The 16938-nt window shown below is 46.5% G+C and overlaps 3 protein-coding genes across 3 annotated transcripts in view; 1 reads left to right on the top strand and 2 right to left on the bottom strand.

Annotated features, from left to right (window-relative positions):
- Nucleotides 1-4293: 4293 nt before the first annotated feature.
- LOC116517109 (testis-specific serine/threonine-protein kinase 1-like) lies at nucleotides 4294-5755 on the bottom strand. The gene has a single exon (XM_032229893.1). The coding sequence runs from the start codon at nucleotides 5684-5686 to the stop codon at nucleotides 4676-4678; it is 1011 nt and encodes a 336-aa protein (XP_032085784.1). The 5' UTR covers nucleotides 5687-5755; the 3' UTR covers nucleotides 4294-4675.
- Nucleotides 5756-10351: 4596 nt separating this feature from the next.
- On the bottom strand, nucleotides 10352-11417 carry LOC116517118 (testis-specific serine/threonine-protein kinase 2-like). Its single transcript, XM_032229905.1, has one exon. It carries the CDS (start codon nucleotides 11415-11417, stop codon nucleotides 10572-10574), a length of 846 nt encoding a protein of 281 aa, XP_032085796.1. The 3' UTR covers nucleotides 10352-10571.
- Nucleotides 11418-14238: 2821 nt separating this feature from the next.
- DGCR2 (DiGeorge syndrome critical region gene 2) overlaps nucleotides 14239-16938 on the top strand; it is a 54297-nt gene continuing 51597 nt past the window's right edge. The window contains exon 1 of the mRNA XM_032229245.1: nucleotides 14239-14533. Coding sequence (XP_032085136.1) covers nucleotides 14455-14533 — 79 coding nt within the window. The 5' untranslated portion in view covers nucleotides 14239-14454. The remainder of the gene's footprint in view (nucleotides 14534-16938) is intronic.

Below are 16938 nucleotides of genomic sequence, written 5' to 3'. Positions count from 1 at the left end.
GAATAGCGAATACTCCAGAAGATAGTCTCAAGACCCAGAAGAATCTTGACAAACTTGAACATTGGGCCCCATCTAACAGAATGAAATTCAATGTAGACAACAATTAAGGTTTTATACATTGAGGCAAGAAAAACCAAATGCAAAGCTATAGTGTAGGTGGTACTTGGCCCATTAGTAGTAACTCCAAGAGGGATGTGAACAATTGCTTAAATATGAGTAAGAAGTATCCTGCAGCTGCTAAAAAAACACAGAATTCTAGGCTGCATTAACAGAAGGATAGAATCAAGATCATGTGAAGTGTTGATAACGCTTTGTAATGCCTTGGTAAGGCCACATTTATCCAGTTTTGGTCGCCATGATGTAAAAGAGATGTTGAGACTCTAGAAAGAGCGCAGAGAAGAGCAACAAAGATGATTAGGGGACTGGAGGCCAAGACATATGAAGAACGGTTGCAGGAATTGGGCATATTTAATGAAAAGATGGACCAGGGGTGACATGACAGCAGCGTTCTAATCTCTCAGGGGCTGCCACAAAGAAGAGGGAGTCAAGCTATTCTCCAAAGCACCTGAAGGCAGGACAAGAAGCAATGGGTGGAAACTAATCAAGGAGAGAAACAATCTAGAACTAAGAAATTTCCTGACAGTGGGAACAATTAATCAGCGGAACAACTTGCCTCCATGACTTGCTCCAACAGAGGAGGTTCTAAAGAAGAGATTGGACAACCACTTGTCTGAAATGGTACAGGGTTTCCTGCCTGAATTTAGGGCTGGATTAGAAGACCTCAAAGGCCCCTTCCAACTGTTATTCTGTGATAGTGGAGAGAGATACTGAGTGAATTGGGCTCCATTGCTGGGACCCATATAACCTCCAAGCCAATGGCAAGAGCAGAGGTGGTATTCAGCAGGTTCTGACCAGTTCTAAAGAACCGGTACTGGAAATTTTGAGTAGTTCGGAGAACCGGCAAATACCACCTCTGACTGGTCCCACCCCCATTTATTATCTTCCTCCTGAGTCTCAGCTGATTGGGAGGAAATGTGGATTTTGCGGTATCCTTCCCCTGCCATGCCCACCAAACCATGCGCACCAAGCCACTCTCACAGAACCGGCAGTAAAAAAATTTGAATCCCACCACTGGGCAGGAGCACTCTTGCTTGGCCTCATTGAGATAAGCTATCTTTAAATGTTTATAGGGATTTTAAATAAGAGCTCATTCCATGCTGTTTTGCTTGCTTTTAAATTCTGGCATACTCCGAAGAGAACGACACTGCAATGTCCCTTGTGAAAATATCTTGATTTCCTGCAAATTGACTTTCTTACATTCGCTGTTTTCTTGATTGGGTTTATAATGATGGGGAGGAAAATTACCTCCCCGTATTTGCTCAAACTCTGGATTACTTTCTCAAGATTTAATTTGGCTTGCTGGTAAATTCTGAGAATTGGTGAAATATGTCCAAGATAAGCGCTAATCTCCATTATTAAATTATTCTGAAATAATACACCAGATTGTAAAAGTGTCCTCAAATTTGTGACAAACATTAAGAGCAGAACAGAATGACAGGTCGAAGGGATCTTGGAGGTCTTCTAGTCCAACCCCTATTAAGGGGACCCTATAGTACATCTTTGAATCAACCATTTCATCACTTATCTTTAAGCAACTACATTTCTTTGAGGTGAAGAACTATAGTAAAAGAAACACAGGGTTATTTTTTTCCAAGGGTCTCTGCTTTCATTAAAATTGCAAATAAATCAAATTATGCCTGTTTTTTGGGGGTGGGGAGGGGCGGATTGCGAGAGCCATGAACCCAGACAAATAAAAGCATAAAAGGAATTTTTAGGTGCATTGTTGGGACTGCCATCATATTAAGGTAAAAGTAAAGGTTCCCCTCAAACGTGCTAGTCGTGCCCGACTCTAGAGGGCGGTGCTCATCTCCTTTTCAAAGCCGAAGCGCTAGCGCTGTCCGAGGATGTCTCTGTGGTCGTGTTGCCGGCATGACTCAATGCCGAAGGTGCACGGAACGCTGTTCCCTTCCCACCAAAGGTGGTTCCTATTTTTTCTACTTGCATTTTTATATGCTTTCAAACTGCTAGGTTGGCAGAAGCTGGGACGAGTAACGAGCTCACTCCGTTACGCGGACGCTAGGGATTCAAACCGTCGAACTGCCAACCTTTCTGATTGAGAAACTCAGCCTCTTTGCCACTGAGCCAGCAGGACCACAAATTTGGATGAATTTTAAAAGAGGAGTAGATCAGGGGTCAGCCTCCAATGGCCCTCAGCATTTATGGTTCTGGGCTCTCTCTTTTAAATCCTGAATAACACTGGAGGAGAAAAATTAGCTCACAATACGTGTGAACTTTCATACTGCAGTTCAAATAAACTCCACTTACCGTATTTTTTGGAGTATGATGCTCCTTTCCCCCTCCAAAAAGGGTGAAAATCTGGGTGCGTCTTATACACTGAATACAGCATTTCTGTCCTAGCAAAACACCTTTGCAAAAATGGACGTGCAGAGGGTTTGGGAGGCTTGGAAAGTGCTCCTGGGGGCTTGGGAGGGCGGAAATGAGCAAAAAATGGGCCATTTTTTGCTTGTTTTTGGCCAGGCTCCAGGAGCACTCTACAAGCCTCCTAAAGCTCTGCATGGACCCCCTCTTTTGTGTGTGTGTGTGTGTGTGCAAAAAACGCATGTAGAGCGTTTGGGAGGCCTGCAGAGTCCAAAAACTTTTTTTTCCAAAAAATTACCTCTTCAAAATCATGGTGCGTCTTATAGTCTGAAAAATACGGTACATTGCATAGGCTTAAAATTTCTCAGGGCTTGCATCACCTTTGTGTGGTGGTGTGCCTTCATAAATTGCCTTTCAGTCTTGCAAAAATCATGCAGTGACACCAACCTCATCTTCTCTTTGCTCAGCCCCAGGAACAGTGTCTGAATGTTCTGTGGTACTTTTTCCCAGGCAGTGAAGCCGCTGTTGGTTATTGGTAACATGCTGTTGAGAAGGAAGGAGTAACCCAGTGCTTCTCAAACTGACCCCTTTAAAACTCTTTGAGGTTCTCAGGTCATGGTTGTCCCAAAGGTGCTTTTTCAAAAAAGGCAACTGGACTTTCTTGACTCCCCCTGAAAATGTTTCACTTCTCATCCAAGAAGCTTCTTCAGTTCTGATTGCATGGTGGAGGATGAAAAGATTCTCAGAGGGAGCGCTAACAACCAGATCACTGCAAAGAATATAAATCCATCCATTCTTCCCCGTTCAGTTGGAACTGAAGAAGCAACTTCTTGGATGAGGGGAAATGTCTTCAAGGGAAAAAAACAAGAAAGTCCAGTTGCTTTGGGACGACGGCTTAAAAACGTGGGCTTCAATTCCCAAAATCCCTCAGCCTGAATGCTTTCCCTTATTCTATTTATACTAGCCTGGGTAGCTTCCCAAATTTCTGTTGAATTCTGAGAGACGGTGATATAATAGTAGCCGGGAGTATTAGATAAGTCAATTGCTACCTTGGCTTATGTATTAAAAAGGCAGGATAAAAATATAATTACTATAATGAGCAAAGAAGCACAAGTAGGCAGACAGCCTGGTGACTGATGAGGAGGAAGGAAAGAAAAAAGGGAGAGGAGGAGGAGATGGAGGAGAAGGATTAAGAAGAGAAAGGAAGAGGAGGAAGAGATAAAGGAGGACTAACGAGAAAGGAAGAGAAGGAGGAGATGGAGAAGAGAATGAGGAAGGGAAGGACTAAGGAAGAGGAGGAAGGAGGAAGAGGAGAAACAGGAAGAGGAGGAGATGAAGGAGAAGAGAAAGGAAGAGATGAGAAAGGAGGAAGAGGAGAATCGGGGAGGAAGAGGAGGAAAAAGGAGAAGATGGAGTAGGAGGACTAAGAAGATATGGAGAAAGGAGGAGGAGATGGAGGAGAAGATAATGAGGAAGGGAAGGACTAAGAAGAGAAGGAAGAGGAGAAAGAGGAGGAGGAGGAATTGCATAATGGCCTGATAATGGAGTAAGAAAAATGAGTAGAACCTTTTCAGAAACCAGACTGAGAGATTAAAAAGAAAATCCAGATGATGACACTTCTATGTGGTTGCTATGAAAGCCAAAGGAAACCTCCAGGAGCCAAACTGGACTCAAGGGAGGTTTTACCATTTTATATGTATGTTTAAAAACAATCGCGCACAGGCAATTTACACACCTCAAACCTTTTGTTGGTGTGTTTTTGACAGAAGCTGCTAAATGAAATTTGTAAAGCCCCCCACCCCCACCCCAAAAAAGCATTGGCTGCTGATTCTATAACAGACAGGGTCTTCAGCCGCTTAGATGTGATATAGTAGATTTTATGGTAGCATAAAAACTCCTGTTACAAATTTGAGAGAGAGACCACCGTTCAGATCGTTCACATGCCCCACCCCAATCCATGGGTCTTATCTATCATCTTTCCTATGGAAAAGATTTAACCAAGGGGGGGGAACTACTCCTGATTTTGTACCAATAGGAAATATAGAAATATGGAGATGTTAACAGATCCTGGATCTTCCAAAATAACCTGAAAGGGCTTCAAACAGTCCTATTGCCCCATCCACCTCTTTGTCCAGAACATAGCCCATAAAAAAAAGAAATGATTGAGTTTGGCAGTATCGGAAACCAATTTTTGGGGGGATGGGGGGGAGATGAGAGGGACGTCATCATCTTCCTTTCAGAGGGAAGTCCTTTGCATTTGGTCAGAGACAGTGTCGAGATTCTCCAGGTCCTCGTGCCGTATCTCTTGTTTCACTTGCTCGTTATCTGACGGCTGCGAAATGCTTTCCTTTCCGAAGAGGGATCGGATCTGGCTCTGTGAGCACTCTCCCGGTTTGGTCAGCATGGAGTCAGACACGGCTTTGGGCTCCTGCATCCAGATGTGCATCAAAACCTCGTCGATGCACAGCCGCCGAGTCACGTCGGGCTGAAGCATGTGGTAGATGAGGTCCTTGCATTCCACCGACAGGATTTTGGACCGGGGGAAATGGACCCGGTGCTCCTTCTGCAGCTTGAGCATCTTCTTGATGTTGGACTCGTCGTAAGGCATGGAACCGCAGACCATGATGAACAGCACGACGCCCATGCTCCAGATGTCGTAGACCTTGGGCTGGTAGGGGATGCCCTGGAGTACTTCGGGGGCCGCGTAGGCAGCCGACCCGCAGAAGGTTTTGCTAAGAATGACCCGCCCGTCATCGTCTCGAGACAGGCGCTTGGCAAAGCCAAAATCCGTCAGTTTGATGTTGTATTCTTTATCCAGGAGCAAGTTCTCGCATTTCAAGTCCCGGTGGACGATGTCTAACTCATGGCAATATTTCATGGCGCTGGCTAGTTGGTTGAACATCTTGCGGGCAATCTCTTCGGGGATGGCCCCTTTCTTCTTGATGAACTCCAGCAGGTCCCCTTGGACCCCGAGTTCGGTGACGATGTAGACTTTCCCTTCGGAGGTCTCAAAGATTTCGTAAGTCTTGACGATGGCGTAATGCTTCACCCTGGCCAACATCTCAATCTCCCGCGGGAGAAACCTATCCAGGAAGTCTCGGGGAGCCTTCTTCTTATCGATGATCTTGACCGCCACGTTACACTTCAGCCGTTCGGAATAAGCAGACTTCACTTTGGCGTAGGAACCTTCTCCGAGGTTGATACCCATAATGTAGCCCCTCTTTTTAAGGACCTCGCCGTCATCCATCGTCTCTTGAGGCCACCCTGAGCTTCAAGTGGAGAGGGCATCACCTACCTACTTCAGCTGCCAACCTTTCCGTCTAGATTTCTATATGTTTCAGAATGGTCTTTCTCTCCTGACGTTGGAAGGCAGCAGAATTCTTAGTACCCTTCCGTGATGTCACAAAGCCAAGCCATGTTTGGTCCTGAGTGAAGATACAATAGTCAGCTTGGGAGCAAACGGGATAGCATGGTGACTTGATGGTGGAGAAGGGATGAATTTCCTAAGTGGATGAGACAAGAGTACGTATCCACAGACATGGTCTTCTTTTGCTGTCTTCTGCATCTCCGAACTTTTGTTTTAGAACTCTGGAGTTGGGTAGGACCAAACTACCCATCATCCATTATATAATCTTAGTTTTCTTTTGGTATTTTTTAAAAAATATTTTAGGGCACGTTGATATCAAGCTAGGGCATGAAATTGGTTTGATCTGAAAAAGGCTGGAGCATCTGTGTTCCCGTTGTTGCTGGCAGATGTGAGGAGGGATGGCACAGATACATCCTCAATTGAGATTTTTTAGAAACTGGAACCCAAATTGAGCTGGGACCTATACTTGGTTGAAAGCATCGCGTTCAAAGAGCTGGAGGGAGTGATGTAAGGAGTTCAGATTCATAGAGTTGGAAGGGACCTTGTAGGTCATCTAGCCCAACGGGGGGGCCCGAGCAAGAGACTCTACACCATTTTTGACAAATGGCAATCCAATCTCTTCTTGAAAGCCTCCAGGGATGCTATGGAGATTTTCAGTCATCCAGGTCCGGGTTGTGCCAAAGCTGCTTTTTTCAAGAGGCAACTGGACTTTGAAGAAAAGTCTTTGAAGAAGCTTCTTGGATGAGAAGCGAAATGTCTTCAAGGAAAAACCAGGTGCCTCTTGAAAAAGCACCTTTGGGCCATTTTGATGGAATAGATTTTAAAGCTTTTTAAAAAAGAAAATAGGTAATATGTAACTGAGCTCAGAAGAGGTTGGTAAAGGTAAACGGTAAAGGTTCCTCTCGCACATATGTGCTAGTGGTTCCCAACTCTAGGGGGCGGTGCTCATCTCCGTTTCAAAGCCAAAGAGCCAGCGCTGTCCGAAGACGTCTCCGTCTTCATGTGGCCGGCATGACTAAACACCAAAGGAGCACAGGCTGCTGTTACCTTCCCACCAAAGGTGGCCCCTATTTTTCTACTTGCATTTTTTTTGCGTGCTTTCAAACTGCTAGGTTGGCAGAAGCTGGGGCAAGTCACGGGAGCTCGCTCTGTTACGTGGCAGTAGGGATTCGAACCACCGACCTTTCTGATCGACAAGCTCGGCATCTTAGCCACTGAGCCGCCACATCCCTTGGGAAGAGGTTGGCATCACTTCCCAAATCCATTTTTTATAAAAAGTCTTAACGACTGTTTATATTTTGTTTCTGTGTGTGTGTGTGGGGGGGGGTGTTCCTCAGTTAACCCAGTCTTTCAGAGCTCACTTAATTTTTTTGTCTTTATCATTTAGGTTCTTTTTATGGAGGTTGTGCAAATGTTCACAACCTTATAAATTGCACTTACAAATTACACTGGGGATTTTGCTGAATCGAAGAAGAGAATTTGAATCCAAAAGAATCCGTAAAATCACCCAGAATTTGCTCTGCCAGGCTGATATCTTCCAAACACCATGCTGTAGAAGCAGTTACTTGGCAAGAAGTCAGGAACAGATCTTCACCCTAATGAATTGAACTAATTGTCTCCTGCAAACTCCACTCCACTTTCATTCCTCTTTATTCCCTATGGGAGGGGCCATTCACCATCCACCTGTGCCTTTATTCCCTAGTGGCCCGTTCCTTAGCTGCTCCCTTTTACTGGCAGCTCTGTGCGTGTGCACATCGGGAACAGGCTCCAGCTGTTATTCTGCCCTACTGATCTCCAACTCTGAAGGCAGCTGATAAATGTCGGACGTCCCTGGACCCATCTCTCCCTCCGACTCAGAGCCCTCATCTGAGCCTTCCCCAGACTCCAGGACTGGCCCATGCTCCTCCCCAACCTCCTCACTATCCGAATCTGCTGCTAAATCTGCTGGCGGGCCACAACAAAATCCATGCCCATTGACAAGAACCCAAATTTCAACTGCAGGGGTGCCACAGCATTCGTAGGTGTGAAAACTGGCCATCGGATTTGAAAAGGGTCTGAAAATTGGTCATAAGACTTTCCCCCCAAGTGCTGTAACTTTAGAATGACTGCTAAATGGATGAGTGTAAGATGAAGGATTTCATGTAGAACGCAGGAACAAAAATCCACAGTTTCATCCCTGATAGTTTATCTTTCCTTAAGGTCCTTTTCAAGGAGAATACACCCAGTTGGAACCAAAGTTGCATACCAATGAGGCCACAGCCCATCTCCTTGATGGTGCATCAAAGCTTTGATAAACAAACCTGTGAGGGGAAGGATTCTTTTTTAAGGAAACCAACCACTCCAGCTTGGGAGTATCTCAAGACCGTTCCTGGGAGCTTTGAAACGTCCACCTGTCCTAGATAATGAGGAACATTTGCTGAGGCCTCTGCAGGGAGATGCTAAATCTCTCCCGTTAAAGGTGACATTTCTTCTCCATTAAGTTTTGCAAAATTATTCGGAAGGGACCTTGGGTTAAAAAAGGGAGAGATGTAATAAACACAGACAAGCAACCCACCGGAGTGATTTGTCGTGGGGTTTTTGAGTTCTCCAAAAAGCAGTAGCAACAAGGTTGAGGGGAGAATCATAACTTGTGCAACGTTGCATTCATTAGAGGACTCAACTTCTACATTTGTCGTTTGAATCCTGACTCAGTTGGCTTACCAAAGAATGACCTGGATGTTTCTCCATACTATGCCTGAATTTTTTAAAGGTTGCTTTGAAAGTGGAAATGCTTCTACCTGTTCTGGCTGAGGCTTCCCAAGAGTACGAAGCAACTCCTTGTCCCGACAAAACCCCCTTTTGTAAATTGACTGTGAATTCTGCTCATTCACATCCAGCAGTGTCTTTCCAGGGAGGATTTACAGTCACAGAACTTATCTGGCTTGGAGAGCTGCCAGGCCGATATCTGCAAAACTTGGCCAGGAGTCTTGGAGAGTCAAGAACCAATTAAGCGAACTAATTGTCTCCTGCAAACTCCATTCCCCTTTCGCTCCTTTTATTTCCTCTGGGAGGGACCATTCACTGTCCACCTGTGGCCTAAGTCGACCCTTATTCTTTAGCTCTTCCTTTTGTCTGGTATCTCTGCACATGTGCATACTGGGAACATGCTCCAACTGTTCATCTGCCCCACTGATGTCTGACTCTGAAGGAGGCTGATAACTGGCATACGGCTCTGCCTCCGGCACAGAGCTCTCATCAGAGCCTTCCCCAGACTCCAGGACTGGCCCATGTTCCTCCCCAACCTCCTCACTGTCTGAATCTGCTGCCAGCTCTGCTGGCTGCTCGCAGGCCACAATACTAGGGTGATCTCTTGTAATCACTGAGGGACTTTTAAGAAGTCACTGGACAGCCATTTGTCTGAAATAGGGTCTCCTGCTTGAGTAGGAGGTTGGACTAGCAGACCTCTAGGGTCACTTCCAACTCTCTTATTGCAGTGATATTGCAGTCGCTGAATGGATGGCTGTACATTGAGGACTTGTAGTTGCTTTGCTAGCCAACCCAAAAGCCCAGAGTAAGATTGAAAACATAGAATATTTTGCAAAGTCGCTGTTTTGGGCTAACACTTCTGACCAGTTGATGTAACTACAGTTTTGTCGGTTTTGAACCCCGATCTTAAAAACAAAACACTCCATCGATACACAGGACAGCCATTATTCTGAAATGGTATAGGTCAGGGTCTCCTGACAGGGGGGTTGGACTAGAAGACCTCCCAGGTCCCTTCTAACTTTGATGATAGCAATAGCAATAGCACAGATTTATATGCTGCTTCATAATCCTTTTACAGCCCCTCTGTGAGCGGTTTTAGAGAGTCAGCATATTGCCCCCCAACAATCATGATCTTTTATGTTCTCTTCTAAATTAAATTACGTACAATAAGTGCATTGAAGAGCAAAAGTATTGCGGTGTTTTCAAACAATTAGTTTACAGTTGGGCATTGGCCATGTCTTTTCATTGATGGGCGCGTTCTAAAGAACTATCACTTACCGTATTTTTCGAACTATAAGACGCACCGGTGTATAGGACGCACCAAGATTTCAAAGAGGTAAGAAAAAAGGGTTTTTGTCCTCCACGGCCCCCAGATGCACTCTGAAGGCTTCAGCAGGGCTGGGGAAAGGAAAAAATGCCCGTTTTGGCAAAAAATGGGTAGAAAATGGGCAATTTTTTGCAAAAACGGAGTGCATTTCCCCCTTTGCAGAGTGCTTCTGGGGGTTGGAGGAAGGGAAGAACGCACTCCGTTTTCGTGAAAAATGGCTCATTTTCTGCCTATTTTTCCCAAAAATGGGATGCGGGGGTGGGGCTTCAGGAGGCCAAAAATGGCTGTATTCGGTGTATAATTCGTACCTACATTTCCACGTGGGAAAAAGGTGCGTCTTATACTCTGAAAAATACGGTATATTCTATACGGGAAATCCTCGATTTACAATTCCTTTTTAACCTTTTCTTGCCTAAGTGTATGACTTTACTTTTCTCTACCCTGAATTCCATTTCATTAGATCGGGCCCAGGGTTCAGGCCTGTCGTCACTTTGGAACGGTCACTAAGCAGATGGTCGTAATTCCAGGATGACCTGCACGCCTTAAAAAAAAGGGGAGGAGGATGTAATAAGGAAAGAACACTGGCCAAGGGCTGCTTGAAGGAAAAGATTTTTTTTTTCAGGTTTACTGCATTTCTGCAAAGCAATAAGTATTCCGGATAACATTTTAGGTTTGCAATTTACCATCTGGCTACTAATCTCGCAATTTGAAGGACTTCAGGTGCTTGCCTTGCACCCAAGGGTGGTTTAGAACCTCTTCCACCCGTAGCCGGTGAGAAACGTCCGGCTGTAGCATGTGGAAGATCAGATCTTTGCATTCCAGGCTCAGAAACTCAGGAAAAAGGATCCGGTGTTCCTTCTGCAGGCGGAGCATCCGTTTAACGTTCGAGTCGTCGTACGGCATGAATCCAGATACCATGACGTACAGGATCACCCCTAGGCTCCACATGTCGTAAACTTTGGGGTGGTAAGGAATCCCCTGGATCACCTCCGGAGCGGCGTATGCTGCCGAGCCGCAAAAGGTCTCGCTGGGGACGATCTTACCGTTCCCATCTCGGAAACAGCGCTTGGAAAAGCCGAAATCTGACAGTTTGACGTTCATGTCCTTGTCAAGGAGGATATTGTCACATTTCAGGTCACGGTGGACCACGTCTAAATCGTGGCAGTATTTGACCGCACAGCAGAGCTGACGGAACATCCGGCATGCCACTTCTTCCGGCAGTCCGCGGTTGCTCTTAATAAACTCCAGTAAATCCCCCTGGATGCCAAGTTCCATCACGATGTAGACTTTCCCGGCCGTCTCGAAGATCTCGTAGATCTTGATGATGGAGCAGTGGTTCACGGTCGACAAGATCTCCAGCTCCCGAGGGAGAAATTTCTCCAAGAACTCGTTGGGCACTTTCCTCCGGTCAGTGATCTTCACCGCCACGTTGATTTTCAGCCGCTCCGAGTACGCCGACTTCACTTTGGCGAAGGAGCTCTCGCCCAAGGTGCTCCCCAAAATATAACCCTTTTTCTTAAGCACAGCAGCATCGTCCATGATGCCAAGGGTGGGGCGTGCCAACCTCCCATCGGAACCGTCATTTAGTGGCACATTCCTTGAGGTGGGGAGAGGACCATCTGAAGGGGCTCCAGGCTAGGCTGGGCTCAGGTCTCCCAGCAGTGTTTTGAAGAGGTGAAGTCATCAGGTGACATCATAAGAGCTTACTGTAACAGCATGGCCAAAAAGGCATGAAGAGTTGTTAACCTAATTTTGCGAAGCTTCTTCTCCGGTAACATTGTACTGATAACTAGGGCATACAAAACCTTTGCCAGACCAATCCTCGAATACATCTCATCTGCCTGGAATCCACAATGTATATCGGACATTAATACAATCGACCGGGTCCAGAAATATTTCACGAGAAGAGTCCTTCACTCCTCTGCTCACAATAGAATCCCTTACGCCGCCAGGTTCAAAATTTTGGGCTTGGACAACCTGGAACTACGCTGACTAAGATCTGACCTCAGCATTGTACAACAAAATTGTCTGCTATTGTCTCCTACCTGTCAACAACTTCTTCAGCTTCAACCTCAATTATACTCGGGCAAACAATAGATACAAACTCAAGGTAAACCGCTCCAAACTCGATTGCGGAAAATACGACTTCAGCAACAGAGTGGTCAACGCCTGGAATGCTCTACCTGACTCCATTGTTACATCCTCAAACCCTCCCCGTAGCTTCAACCTCAAACTGTCTACCGTGGACCTCACCCCATTCCTAAGAGGTCTGTAAGAGGGCGTGCATAAGCGCACCTCCGTCCCTGTCCTAATGTCCCCATTTATTTGTACTCATTTCCCTTGTTGATGTTTATACTTGTTATCTTGTACATGTTTAACTAAATAAAATAAATAAGGGCCACACTGGCAGGATGTTATTAAGGGGCTTGGATGGGGAAACACTCAAAGGTGGAATGTGGCACTCCACGAAACAAATTGAACCCATGGCCTTGTAAGAAGAACGGTTGCTGGAATTGGGGATGTCTAATTTAATGAAAAGAAGGACTAGGGGAAACATGATAGCAGTGTTCCAATATCTCAGGGGCTGCCCCAAAGAAGAGGGGATCAATTTATTCTCCAAAGCCCCAGAAGGCAATGGATCGAAGCAATGGATCGAAACTAACCAAGGAGAGAAGCAACCTGGAATTAATGAGAAATTTCCTAACAGGGAGGACAATTAATGGAATGACTTGCCTCCAGAACTTGTGGATACTTTATCATTGAAGGTTTTTAAGAAAAGATTGGACAGCCACTTGTCTGGAATGATATAGGGCCTGCTGCTTGAGCAGGGGGTTGGAAGGCATTCCCCAAACCCAATTCCATCCAAAAAGAAATATGTTAGGAAGAGGAATTCAGCGAAAACACTCCCATTTTGTTTTTTCCTGGTGAGAAGGCACCAATAGAAATATTTAAGCAGACATGACTGCTTGGGAATTGGGCAGGGAAATAAATATAAGAATAAATACTATTAAAGGAAATAACCTTAAGACATGATTTGGATTCTTCCTGATAAACGTTCTGGCATTTCCTTCATCACTTTGTTGAGAAATCACTTTTATAAGTAGTCCTCAACTTGCATTCATCCATTTACTGACTGTCCAATGTTACAATGGCACTGAAATATGTGATTTATAACCATTTTTCACACCTATAATCATTGTAGCATCCCCACAGTCACCTGATCGAAATTTGGATGCTTGGCAACTGCTTATATTTATACTGTTTATGCTGCTCATATTTATGACGGTCATAGTGTCATCGGGGGGAGTCATGTGGTGGCCTAGAGATGGAGCTCTCGCCTCACAATCAGGAGGTTGTGAGTTCGATTCTAGGTAGAGGCAGATATTTCTCTCTCTGGGCACAATGAGAAGGTATCTGCTGAACAAAACTCCGCAATGGCAACAGGATGGGCATCCGGCCAGTAAACACTCTGCTAGCTCCATTCAGTTGTCCAGACTCTACTGCGCAAGGGATTATAGGGAGGTTAAATGAAGATGATGACAGATTCATTTAACGACCAGTTTAACCAGTTAGTAATTTAACTTGTGGATCCACTCGAACCACAAAGCGATTCACTCCACCGCTTAAGTGATTCACTCCACCGCTGCGTCAGGAAAGGTCGTAAAATGGGGCAAAACTCACTTAACCACCGCCTCGCTTAGCAACAGAAATCTCGAGCTCAACTATAGTCAAGTTGAGAACCATTAGAGACACCCTCTATATACGTATATATATCAGGCAGGGGTGTCCAAACTTGGAAACTTTTAAGACTTGTGGACTTCAATTCCCAGAATTCCCCAGGCAGGCAGGGGAATATCTCTCTCTCTCTCTCTCTCTCTCTCTCTCTCTCTCTCTCTCTCACACACACACACACACACACACACACATCCCTACCTACCTACCTACCTACCTTCCATCCATCCATCCATCCATTTATAACCTATCTATCATCCCTCCATCTATCCTACCTTCCTATCTATCCTACCTATCAGATTGGAACCTACACCTAGGCAGCTTTATTACGGTAGTTTCTATCCGGGCCAACCACCGCAGGGAAGGAAGTCCTCGCTTGAGCGACCCTTGAGGATTTCCCTCGCCGTCTGCTGTTACGACCGGAGGGGGGGAGAGGAGGAGGAGGAGCCAGAGAGCAGATTCCACGACGGCCGCCGCTGCTGCGCGCGCCGCCTCCTCCGCCACGCGCCTATGCAAATATAACCCCGCCCTCCTCCCGGCTCCTCCTTCCCCCCGGGGGGCGGCGCCGATTGGTCGCGCGGCGGAGGGGGCGTGGCGCGGCGGCGGGGCGATGCGTCCGCCATCTTGCGAGCGGAGCTGCGGGCGGGCGGACCTCCTCAGCGAGGCGGCGGCTGAGGCGGAGGAGGCGGTGGCGGCGGAGGCCTCGCGGGCTCCCGGAGGCGGCGTGGCATCGTCAGCGTCGTCGTCGTTATCGGCGGCCCTGCCCTTTGTCTTCTCCTTCTTCCCGCCCCGTCCCGCGGGGTTGATGTGGCTGCGCTGGGAGAGGAGGATGAACGGAGGATAAATGGTGCCCAAGGCGGACAGCGGCACCTTCCTCCTCCTCTTCCTCCTCGTGCTCAGCATCACCGAGCCGCTGCGGCCAGGTACGGCGGTCGGGGGGGGGGGAAAGACGGGAGGGAGGATCCTTAAGCGGGGAAGTCGGGGACTACATCGCCCATCAACCTCAGCTCTCAAGGAAGGGCGGGTGGGCTTTTCCATCGCCCTTTGGAGATGTCCCATAATCCCCAGCGTTTCCCTGGGGGGCTTTTGGGTGGGCACAGATGTTGTCTCTATCTCTCCCCCCCCCTTTGTATTACATTGCCCATAAGCCTGCCCTTCAGATGGATCCTTGTTCCTATCACCCTCTGTAGAGAGGTGGGACTACATTGCCTATGCGCCCAAGGTCCTCCAGCGATCCCCTGGGGGGGAGCTTTTGGGTGATGGGGACCCCAGATGCTCTCTCCACTTTGTATTACATTGCCCATAAGCCACCGCCTGCCCTTCGGATGGTTCCTTGCTGCTCACCCTCTAGAGAGTTAGGACTACATTGCCCATGTGCCCAAGGTCTCCCAGCTTCCTTGGTCCTTGTTTCCAGTGCTTCCTACAATCCCCACAGCTTGAGAGGGGGGAGCTTACAGATATTGGGGAACCCAGATGCTCTCTCCACTTTGTATTACATTGCCCATAAACCACCCCCTTCCCCTTAGATGGATCCTTCTTCCTATCACCCTCTCTAGAGAGGTAGAACTACATTGCCCATGCGCCCAAGGTCTTCCAGCTTCTTTGGTCCCCATTTCCAGTGCCTCCCAGCGATCCCCTGGGGGGGCTTTGGGGGTTTGGGGGAAGGCACAGCTATTGTTTCTCTCCCCCCCCCACTTTGTATTACATTGTTCATAAGCCACCCCCCCCTGCCCTTCAAGATGGATCCTTGCTCCTATCACCCTCTAGAGAGATAGGACTACATTGCCCATTTGCCCAAGGTCCCCTCAACTTCCTTGTCCTTGCTTCTGCTCCAGGCTTCCATCCCCATTGATCCTCCCTCCACCCCATTTATCTTCTTCCCCCTCTTGGATAAGACAAGGGTCCCACTGCTAGGATCTAGACTAGAGACCTTGTTGGGGAAGGGTCTTCTCTGTAGAGACTTCACGTTGATGGGGACACATGGGGATGAGAAGATTGCTTGGAAATCCAGTGGAATCCAGTGGATTACCTAGCCTCTTGAGTTTGGAGGACTTCCCTTGGGAGCATTTTTGAGGTGACCACTTTTGAGGCGCGAGGAGGACCTCTTCGTCCTCCTAGAAGTGGGATGATGGGATGGTAGAGAAGTTTATTTTAGCACATGTGGGGGGCTGCACCAAGTAGAAATTGAGATTGTCTTCTTCTCCAAATAATCCAAATAAATAATTCAGAACTTTTTGCTGATCTTCTGGGAATCCTGACATGTAGCATGGTTATCCCAGCTCAGGGATGATGGTTTTTTTTTTGCAGCTCAGTTCACACAACCTGCTAGGTTTTGGGTTTTGTTTTGTTTAGGTAGCGAAACAAGCGTGTAAAGCCGGATCGTTTGGTTAATTTCCGATGGGGTGTGTTGTGCAAGGCTAGAAAATGTATTAATTCGCTAAGCAGATTAAGGGTACGCAGCCAGCCCTTGAGTATTTGGATTAAGGGGGGCACTGTCTTTAACCCTTTTCATTGTTTCCCAGCAACTGTTGAAGGAAATTGCAAATATTTGGGCCATGGGGTTGTCCCCGTTGGCTTTAAACACTGAAGCAGATACTCTCATTTAATTATTGTGGCACCCTAGAAATTGTTGAGCATTGCTTACTGGGGTGAGACAGCTGGATTGTGCATCAAACCTTTAGCAATGTGGGTGTGTTTCTGGGTTATTCAAAACCATATCATTTGAGGCATTAGCATGTTTGAATCAGTCCTGCATCTATGGATCTTGCAAATAAATAGTTGGGCTTGCCTGTTACCGAAACAATAGATGTGGTTTGCTATCTACAATGTTTGCAATTAACAAGCTTTTGAAAAGAGCTGGGAAAAAGTCCTTGAAAAGAATATGTCTCCTTAAACACACACACACACACACACACACACACACACACACACACAAACAAACAAATGTAGGAAAAAGGAAAAGATTATCTAAAGATTTTGAAAATGTCAAGATTGGGACGTGTACCGAAAAATGTCAGCTTTCAACCGCCCGGATAAAAGGGGTTTAAGAAATTCAGCTATTCGGGCCATAAAAATAGGCGAAGGATTTTTTATGTAACGTAGAAGGAGAAAAAAAAGAGAGAAGTGAATCTGGAAGATTTACAGTTTTTAAGAAAAGGGGGAAGTGAAATAACATTCAGGAAAAAAAGAATAGAGAAGTCTTGGGAAACGATTGGAGGGCTTTAGGGGGGCTGCTTAAAAAACAAAAACTTTCCAGAAAGTGTCCTTGAAGTTAGGGAGAGCAAAGCAGCAACAAGTTTGCCTAAGTTTTGGTTGCGATTGTGTACAA

Source organism: Thamnophis elegans, chromosome 13 (genome assembly GCF_009769535.1).
Source record: "Thamnophis elegans isolate rThaEle1 chromosome 13, rThaEle1.pri, whole genome shotgun sequence".
NCBI classification, from domain to species: Eukaryota; Metazoa; Chordata; class Lepidosauria; order Squamata; family Colubridae; genus Thamnophis; species Thamnophis elegans.
The sequence above is the reverse complement of the archived record's forward strand: the minus strand, read 5'-3'. Positions and strand labels throughout refer to the sequence as shown.